Source organism: Notolepis coatsorum, assembly GCF_963971535.1.
Source record: "Notolepis coatsorum genome assembly, contig: SCAFFOLD_4569, whole genome shotgun sequence".
NCBI classification, from domain to species: domain Eukaryota; kingdom Metazoa; phylum Chordata; class Actinopteri; order Aulopiformes; family Paralepididae; genus Notolepis; species Notolepis coatsorum.
In genome coordinates, this window is record NW_028171093.1 from 1 (window position 1) to 10,893 (window position 10,893).

The 10,893-nt window shown below is 42.4% G+C and overlaps 1 protein-coding gene across 1 annotated transcript; it reads left to right on the forward strand.

Annotated features, from left to right (window-relative positions):
- Positions 1 to 613: 613 nt before the first annotated feature.
- Positions 614 to 8,805, forward strand: LOC311248353 (piezo-type mechanosensitive ion channel component 2-like; the record flags this gene model as incomplete). The annotated part of the gene is made up of 6 exons (XM_084339250.1): positions 614 to 710; positions 1,061 to 1,220; positions 4,906 to 4,995; positions 5,990 to 6,057; positions 6,481 to 6,549; positions 8,696 to 8,805. Coding segments are annotated over 6 exons (594 nt in total), but the record flags the coding sequence as incomplete, so codon positions are not given.
- Between the last annotated feature and the right edge of the window lie 2,088 nt (positions 8,806 to 10,893).

Here is a 10,893-nt window from a genome sequence, read left to right on the forward strand (position 1 = left end):
GGTGTACTGAGGTATGGGTTGTAGTGCAAATTCTTTGCCAATAAATATAAAGTGTGTAAGTGGGTGCTGCAGTGAGTTGTTTGTTTAAAGTGAGTGTGTGCGTGTGGATGTGTGTGCTGTGAGTGCATTTGATGGTTGTTGTATAGTGTTATTGTTCGTTGAGCAACCTGATGGCCTGGGGATAGAAGCTTCTTCTTCAGTGTTTGCTCATATCAACAACTGGCAGGAAATCAATGTAGTCCATTTAAAATGTTTACCTTGTCAAATTGAATCCTGTCTATCGATGGTTTCAATTCGACAACATAAACATTCTGTAAACTACTAACAGTCGGCTGCAGTCAACCAGCACCTGCTAACGGGTCGGACCCTTTAGCGCAGCTGGTTAGTGCGGCCGCCTGTGGATCCCGTGGTTCCAGGTTCAAATCCATGCACTCGGGTACAATTCTATAGACGGTTTCAACATCAACGACATAAACATTCTAAATGGACTGCATTTGATTTCCTGTCACCTTACTGAGATTTAGCAAACACTGCAACAGGAAGTAAACGTGGGTCCAAGGTGTTGCCTAGCAACTGAGTTTCACTGAAACCTTCCGTACGCTCTCCCTCCCAGCTTGGCTCGTGTGCCTATCTGGACAGCTTGCTGAATAACGCCTGCTGGCTCATACAGGCCTTCAGTATGTTCTGCACCATCCAAGGCTACAATGTCCGTAAGTGTCAAAGGTCATATTGTAACAACAATAACTTAATTGTTGTAATTATGTAATGTGTGTGTGTGTGTGTGTGTGTGTGTGTGTGTGTGTGTGTGTGTGTGTGTGCATGTGTGTGTGTGCATGTGTGTGTGTGCATGTGTGTCCACTTCAGTGTATCCATACTGCTGTGTCCTCTCACCTGTGTGTGTGTGTGTGTGTGTGTGTGTGTGTGTGTGTGTGTGTGTGTGTGTGTGTGTCTGTGTGTGTGTGTGTGTGTGTGTGTGTGTGTGTGTGTGTGTGTGTGTGTGTGTGTGTGTGTGTGTGTGTGTGTGTGTGTGTGTGTGTGTGTGTGTGTGTGTCCCTCCCAGCGGAGCCTGACGATGCATGTGAGCTCCCGGAGGGGGAGGCTGGTATCGTCTGGGATGCCATCTGTTTCACCGTCCTGTTGGCCCAGAGGAGGGTCTTCCTCAGCTACTACTTCCTGTACGTGGTCTCAGACCTCCGGGCCTCCAAGATCTTGGCCTCCAGGTTGGTAACTGAGTCCAATATTCCACCCACCTCTTTAGTTTGTAATGATATTGAGAATGCCGGGTATAACCTGTTTTCTTTATGGAAATTGATATTTTGCTGGTGGCGGCTTTCAGCATTGAACAGCTATTCTATCAGTGTTAACAAGATCAGTCAAACTAAACTGCACTGCACTGCGCTACGCTACACTACACTACGCTACACTACACTACACTACACTACACTACACTACGCTGCACTGCACTACGCTGCACTACGCTACACTACACTACACTGCACTACACTACGCTGCACTACGCTGCACTACGCTACGCTACACTACACTACACTACACTACACTGCACTGCACTACGCTGCACTACACTACGCTACACTACACTACACTGCACTGCACTACGCTGCACTACGCTACGCTACACTACACTACACTACACTACACTGCACTGCACTAACGCTACACTACACTACACTACGCTGCGCTGCACTATGCTACGCTACGCTACACTGCACTACGCTGCACTGCGCTACGCTGCACTATGCTACGCTACACTACGCTGCGCTGCACTACGCTACACTGCACTGCGCTACGCTATGCTACACTACACTACACTGCACTACGCTACGCTACACTACACTACGCTGCGCTGCACTACGCTACACTGCGCTGCGCTACGCTACACTACACTACGCTACACTACACTACACTACACTACGCTGCACTATGCTACACTACACTACACTACGCTACACTACACTACACTACACTACGCTACACTGCACTGCACTACGCTATGCTGCACTGCGCAACACTACACTACACTACACTCTACACTACACTACACTACACTACACTGCACTACGCTGCACTACACTACACTGCACTACACTACGCTGCACTACACTGCACTGCACTACACTGCGCTACACTACACTGCACTACACTACGCTGCACTACACTGCACTACACTACGCTGCACTACGCTACGCTACACTGTACTGCACTACACTACACTACACTACACTACGCTACACTACGCTGCACTACGCTACACTACGCTGCACTGCACTACGCTATGCTGCACTGCGCTACGCTATGCTACACTACACTACACTGCACTGCACTACGCTATGCTACACTACACCAGGGGTTCCCAAAGTTTTCAGGCTGCGACCCCCGAAATAACGGTGTCAGAGAGCCGCGACCTCCACTATTATAGGAGGACATTTTATAAAAGAAAATATTTTTAATTGTTTAATTATTATTATTATTTTTTTTTTTATAAATGGAAATGTATGGTTGAAACATGCAAACGTTCAAACGCACACACACTAATAAGCATTGGAGGCTTTTAACCAGGGCCGGACTGGGGAAATCATTCAGGCCAGGAAATATAGTGCGAAATATAGCCCCAGTCAGGCCACTTTTTAAGCGGGGGGTCTGGGGGTCCCCCACCAGGAAAGTTTTTGTTACAAAGACTTCATTTCCTGCATTCTGGTGCAGGATTTTTTTTTGTACCCTTTAAATGCCAGTGTTTGTGATGGCATCACAAATTATTGTTAAAAAACAGGCTAGCATATGTATGATTAGCAACAACACTGATTTTGATGGATTTGAAGTTTTTTTGTAATGTCAGATTGAAAATTATACAATCTTTTATTCAACTTCAGCCCTGATCATAACACCACATATTCATTTTATAATTCTAACCCTTTAAATGCCAGTGTGTGTGATGGCATATATTTGCAATATATCAAATGCAAAGTAGATTTGTCTGGGGGGGATTATTACAGGCTAGCATGTGTCAATGATTAGCAACAACACTGATTTTGATGGATTTCTTTTTTGTAAGGGTCCCGCCTCCACCAATCACATGCGGCTCCCTTTGTGTGTGTGTGAGAGCAAGAGAGAGAGAGATAGATAATTCTCCAACTTGTGTGAGTTGCAGTGATCTCCTGGTTGTTCCCCACCTAGGTTATCTAACTATTGCGCCGCTGCAACTAGAAACACTGGCCTGGCCTGCTTCTAAGTTCAGTGGCCTGACTGCATAATATATTTTTTTTGTTTTGTTTTGTTTTGTTTTGTTTTTGGAAATCATCTGGCGACCCCCCCCCCCCCGCGGCAGCTCGCGACCCCGACCCCAACTTTGGGAACCACTGCACTACACTACACTACACTACACTACACTACACTACGCTACGCTACACTGCACTACACTAACACTACACTACACTACACTACACTACACTAAACTACAGTATGCTACGCTAAACTACACTAAACTACACTACACTAAACTACAGTATGCTACGCTAAACTACACTAAACTACATTACACTACACTACACTACACTAAACTACAGTATGCTACGCTAAACTACACTAAACTACATTACACTACGCTACACTACGCTACACTGCGCTACGCCAGTGGCGGCCGGTGTGAACTACATTTGGGTGGGCGCGGGGGGGGGGGCAAGCGGACAGCTGGCCAAGCGAATACTGACTCATAACGTTACCAACGTTAAGTCAAGTTTATTCATACTACACTAGTACACGTATGACCAATCCAATAATGAACACATATATATATCTTGTCATTTTAAACAAGTTACCATTCATTCATTCATCCATTATGCAATACCCGCGGCGAAATTAACACGCTGTGTTGAGAGAGCGAGAGAGAGAGAGCGAGAGAGAGAGCGAGAGAGAGAGAGAGAGAGAGAGAGCGAGAGAGAGAGACCGCATTAACTCACTTTGTTTAGTTGAAACGTGGTCGAGAAAGTGTATATGTCCACTGTCCCACAGTCCCAGACTGTTGTCGATGTATATCCACTGTCCAGAGTAGAATAGTAGAATCCAAATAGCTTCTTGTTAGGCACCACAACACAACCGCATCGAACAGCCTGCAAACTACCTGGTGTTCTATCGCCCTGCTCTAAGACAAACTCTAACCTTAACCAACTTTGAAAGAGTGCCTAAGCTTAACCGTCGAAAGAACTTGCCGTCACGCTCTAAGACAAACTCTAACCTTAACCAACTTCGAAGAGTAACTACCTAACCAGTGTAGAAACTGGAGTCGGCCAATCAGAGAGCGTCTCCGAGAAATGCGGCTAGAGCGCCTCCGAGAAATGCGGCTACGGAAAGTATAGACGCTGCTTGTTTAGATGATATAGATCGCTTGAAAACGCGCCCGGCTTCCATCATATTACATCATATTTCAACGCACAGTGCGTTACGTGCGTTGACCTATTTGATTGGCTGCGAGGATACAGCGATGAAACCAGTGCACGCCCACTGTAAGCGCTATTGCGTCTAGCCCGAGAGAAATGCGGCTACGGAAAGTATAGAGGCGGTATTATTCTCTATCAGAGAGTCACTTCCTGTTAATGAAAACAATTATTTATATTTGATATATTAACGTTATATTGTGCATTGGAAACACAAACATACATAAAATGAGTAAATATTATTCAGTTTAAACATGTTTATTTTATTTCTGGGGCTCAAAAAAAAATTATCTTCTTCTTCTCTCTTTTAACCAGGGAGGGCGGCGCTCTAGCGCCCACTATCGGCCGGCCGCCACTGCGCTACGCTACGCTACACTACACTAAACTACACTAACATTAACTATATAATAATTAATTAACCTAACTAACCAGTGATGTTCTTCCCTTCTGTCCTCAGGGGCGCTGAGCTGTTTGAGGCCAAGCTGAAGAAGCAGGTGGCTGTTAGACTGGAGATGGAGCAGAAGTCTGTGGTGACTCTGAAGAAACAGTAAGACAGTATAATGTTTTTTACTCTGAAAATACCATAGGTCTACTATATGTTAGTGATGTTCTCATCCTGAATGCGCTGAATACTCTTTACTAGCCTTAAAGGAACACGCCGACATTATGTGTTTAACGTCTTCTCCAGAGTCAGACAAGAAGATACTGTGCGATCAGTAGAAAGCTATCCGGATGTAAAATAACCTAGTTTAGCACAAATTAATGGAAGTGGATACGGACCACTAGCCTAGCTTAAAAATCCGGAAGAGGCGTTATTGGCCAACAGCTACAGTAGGCTAGCTGGTCCGTATCCACTGGTATCTATCAGGCAATTGTTATCTGTAGTAGTAGTAGTGTAGTTGTAGAGGGGCGACAGTGGCTTGGGAGGTAGAGCAGTCGTCTGGTAATCCGGAGGTTCCCGGTTTGATTCCCGCTCCTCCCGGGCATCATGTCAAAGTGTCCTTGAGCAAGACACTTAACCCCTAATTGCTCCCGATGAGCATGCAGGTTGGCACCTTGCATGGTTGCCTCCGCCATCGGTGTGTGAGTGAATGAGTAAAATGTGAGGAACAAATTGTAAAGCGCTTTGGATAAAAGCTGCTATATACATTTATTTACCATTTACCATTTATCTATCTTCTTGTCTGACTCTGGAAAAGACAGTAAGCACATTTCCCATAATGTTGGTGTGTTGCTTTTATCACATTGCCGCCATCTTCAATAGAGACAAGGTTGTGGCGGGAAAATAGAACAGCATGGACTCCCATGAATAAAAATGACAAACGGAAATAATTTTTGTATCTCTTCCTACACGACAGCAAATCGCCAGCGTTATTTACTTTGTTATGATTTCAATAAGCAGGTGATTCATTAACTCCCATACATTTCATAACACAAAAACTACAGTGGTTAAAATCTGAGTTGTGTCCTGTCCTGTCCTGTCCTGTCCTGTCCTGTCCTGTCCTGTCCTGTTCTGTGCGGTTCTGTTTATATTTCTCTAGGATGGAGAAGATTAAATCCAAACAGAGACCAGCTGCCAAAGGAACCCCTGCTGATCAGGTGCCACAGGGTAATGTCAATTCATATTTTTATATAAAGGCTTTTGGTGAAGGTTTTCATTAACTGGACATCTATGATCTATGAATGAATTGTGAAACAACAGTGTCATAACAACATTTGTGACACATAATTGAATAATGTGCTGCTGGGGGGAGGAAGCTTATTACACACACACACACACACACACACACACACACACACACACACACACACACACACACACACACACACACACACACACACACACACACACACACACACACACTGGTTGAAAGAGAAAGTTGTGGGAGATAATATTTTCTCTGGTATACACTACGTGCCCAGAGAAAGATATGGACATTCTAAAGTATGCCTGTATATACCCTCCACTGGACTACAGCCTTATGCCAGTCTGTTTTGAAATCTGTTACGAACGATTGGCAATGTTTTCCAGATGACAGTGAGAACAAGGCAAAGAAAGATGCTGGAAAATGGTGGAAACCTTGGGTGTCTACACCTGGTGGTGAGTATTGATACCACAGAGTAAGTTCATCTAACTGTTAAAGGAACACGGCAACATTTTGGGAAATTAGCACACGTCTTCTCCAGAGAGAGACAAGAAGATAGATACCAGTTTCAGTGGCGTATTTAGACCACTATCACTAGGGCACGTGCCCTAGTGATGATCATCTGTGCCCCAGTGATGAAAAAAAATTTTTTTTTTTTTTTTTTTTTTTTTTTAACAAATGTTTTTTATTTTCCCTTTTTTAACATGATCAAATGATCATTTAACATGATCAAATAATTATTATAATATTTTTTACTTCGCTTTGAAATATTATAGTGAAATATTTTGCACTGCATTTATCTTGTTGAAATCCTCCAACAGGCTCTTTTTTGTAAGTTGACTGGTTTGCACACCAATAATACAGTGCAATAATAGAATAGTAGAATAGATAGTAAAATTATGCAATAGAATGGCCAGAGTAAAATAGTGCTACAGTACAATCAACAGCGGGGTGTATTAGAAGGCTATGGTGAAGAGGTACGTTTTTAGCTTATTTCTGAAAATATTAAGAGATCTAGCTTCCCTAATGTCCATAGGTAGTGTGTTCCATAACTTTGGTGCATAGTTAGCAAAGGCTGCATCCCTGATTTTCTTTAGACTGTGGCTTGGAACCTTCAATAGACCAGTAGTAGATGATCACAATGTTTATACTTTGTATATAAGGAGGAGGACCTTGAAATCAATTCTAAATGTTACCAGAAGCCAGTGTAGGTTACTTACTTGTAACTTCGGGTTTGATCCAAGGAGTAAGTTGCCCCATATTGCTCTGTAACATTTCTCTTTTTGTTATAGGACCGACTAGTAGGATTTCAGTTTTGCCCTCATTTAATTTTAGGAAGTTGTTCGTCATCCATTTGTTTATTGCTAAGAGACAGGCGGAAATGGAGTTTATAGCTGTGTGATCATTTGGTTCAGCGGAGATGTACAATTGTGTGTCATCTGCGTAACTATGGAAACATACATTGTGCTTTCTAATGATGTCTCCTCAATGTTCAATGTTCAATGCAATGTTCAATGCAAGTAAAGCACTTTAAACTTTAAGTATGACTAAATGCTTTATTGACTATATATATAGTAACTGTTCCAAAATGCATAGATTTCTATGTATTTTAGGGGTTTGGGTGGCTAGCTCTTTTTAATATAAATGTCAGATTGTTTTATTTATTTCATAGATTTCTATGCATTTCAGGAGTTTGGGGAGCTGGCTCCCCAAAATAATTAAATAACATAACCCTAACCTAACCCTAAAACCGAAATAAAGTTAAAAAAAAATAGTTACAAAATCCACCCATTTTCGCCCACAAACCGGCCAAAACTGGCCAAATTTTCGTAGTTGTTGGTGCCCTTCTGTGCCCTACTGAAGTGCTGGGTCTAGATACGCCCCTGCCAGTTTCCTCTCTGTGCGTTCAGTAGAAAGCTATCTGGCTGCATGTTAGCCTAGCTTAGCACAATGAATGGAAGCGGACATGGCCGGTTAGCTTTCGGGAGAGGTGTTAGTTGGACAATGCTTAGGCTAACCGGCCATGTCCGCTTCCATTCATTGTGCTAAGCTAGGCTAACGTGCAGCCAGATAGCTTTCTACTGAACACAGAGAGGAAACTGGTATCTATCTTTTTGTCTCTCTCTGGAGAAGACGATAAGCTAATTTCCCAAAATGTTGCCGTGTTCTTTTAAAGTAATGGACCTATCTCAAGCCCCGTCCTCTTTTCTTGATCCTCCAATCCCAACCATTGCCTCCCTCTGACAAACTTTGTTCTAAGTACTCTACTACTACTCATGAATGTTCACAGCTAATTTTTATCACATTTGATTTGAATAAAAACATTTTTGTTATCGCATTCACAAGAAGGATCTGTAGTGGTGGTGGTGGTGGCGGCGGTGGTGGTGGTAGTGGTGGTGGCGGCGGTGGTAGTGGTGGTGGTAGTGGTGGTAGTGGAGGCGGTGAATCCATAATATCCATAGTTTCAGTGATTGAAATAACTTGGACTTTTTTTCCATATGAATAAAGGATCAAATTAAATGTAATCCAAATTGAATAGTTCATATAATAGTGACTCATATTATATGTTAAATAGAGGTCACTGCTCTCTGTCTCCTGTAGTGGAGAACAACTGTGGCTACCACCTGTTTGAGAGCGACAGCGAGGAGGAAGATGAGGATGTGTCAGAAAAGAAAGAAGAGGCACCACCAAAGAAGAAAACCGCTTTTCAGGTGAGAGCCATGACAAAATTACAAACTCATCATAGCAATGTAAAAACATTTATAATAATAAACAAAGGAAAATAAAAAAATACACAACATATATATATATATATATATATTTTTTTTTTATAATCTTTTTACATTTTCTTATTTTCCACATGAAACACAATACAGTAATAACAATAATGATAATGAATAATGAATAATATATATTTAAATATATATTGTGACGTGTTCAGGCTCGACACAGACCAAAACAAACAAATCCAATGTCCACACAAGCACAATTTCAATAAATAAATGATATTTATTGATTAATAGAACAAATCCGATGGGCAATAGAGTAGTAGTCATATAACAGTCCAGGGTCAAAACACGTTTCAGGCTCTTGTACAAAAAGGGAATGTTCAATACTCAGGGTTTGTCGTCCGGTCCAGGGTCAGTTTCACAAGGGGATATCTCAGCCAGTCCAGGGCCCTGTTTCATGTACGTGGTTCAACTAAGTCGATCAAGATGTCCATTATCCAGCTTCAGTTAACCCGATGTTCGAAGCCGGGATTTTCCTGTTTCACAAAGGTGGATTCAGTCTCGTTAACTCAAGCCAGACTTGCGAGTCAGGCTAAATGCGCGCGGCCGTTTTAGGTGAAAAGCCAGCACGTATCGATGGCAGAGATCCTGATTCTCAACGGCATTGATTGATTAATTGATTTAAGACTTTATTGACAGATTGCAATACGGCTCAATCGCCTCGCCGACAAGTTAAATGCGTTATCTATAGGCTAATTCTAAGTCCCTCATTACCTCAATCAATCAGATTATATTTCTTTAAACTTGCCTGCTGGATTGAATAATCAAATGAGATCTTGCTAGCGAAAATTATTAGTTAACTGTTATACAGAATTACGATACGGCTCTCTTACCCATTGATTGATGTATAGTCAATCTTTTACTTATCTTCTCTGTGGTGTAACAGGTTCTTCTTTTGACTTTCACACGGACGACCGGGGTTCAAGACCCTAGTCTTTTCCTTCTTTTTGCAATATAGGAATAATTCAATTTGGTGCACGTTGAGAGCTATATAAAGAATGACATCCTCAATGCATGTAGATTTATAATATTTTAACTTAAAACCAGGCTACTTTGGCGTATAATCATTAATATTATATTCAAAAAAATCATATTGGAAACACCGGGATTTGAACCCCGGTCGCTGGATTGGCAGGCTTGAGCACTACCGCTGGGCCACTGGGCCAGATGGGATAAATTCATTGTTTATACATTAATGAACGAGAGACCCGTGTTTAGAATATCCTTTGTTTTGAATGAAGTTTATCTCTTTATCCTCATTCATTAATGTGACGTCAACGGCTCATTCAATTTCTCAAATCCGTCAAACAGCGCATCTCATCAGACATCTTAATCCCAGTTACAATTAAAATAACCACATCATGTGTACATCGCACGAGCGAGCGCCACCGTCGCCACGGTATATATAACGTGCATTATTTAGGACAAAGTGAATTTAATATCAGCATTTTGGGTCTATTTTACATTTCAAAAGCCCCCTCTGGAAGAATGGAGCACAAAAACGTAATTCAGAATGGTATAATGCAGATCGTAGACTGTGGGAATAGTTTCAGGAAACGGGCTGTCACTTCTTTGCGGGGGCGTGGCGATAGTTCAGGCTAACTTGAACTTGAACTCTGCTTTCGACCAGGCTCAAACTTTTGGATATGTTGTCATGGTGATTTGGAAAATCCAGGTACATGAAACCGGAAAGTCCGGCTAACCCAGTTATCCAGCTAAAGTTATCCGGCTAACTCAGTTATCCAGGTACAAGAAACAGGGCCCAGGGTTCAGTACCACGAACACCTTCTCTCTTTCACCTCTCCTTCCAACTACCTCTCACCTCACAAACTCAGTATAACACTTTTTCTCTATGATCTCTGCTCCTTCCTCACCTCCACTCAACCTTTCTCTGTCTCTCCTCGGGCTTTAAGCTATGTGTGTCTCTGTGTGTGTGTGTGTGTGGGATGTGGGTGATCACATGGTGCACAGGTGTGTTCCATCAGTCCTAATCAACTCCCTAATTAACTC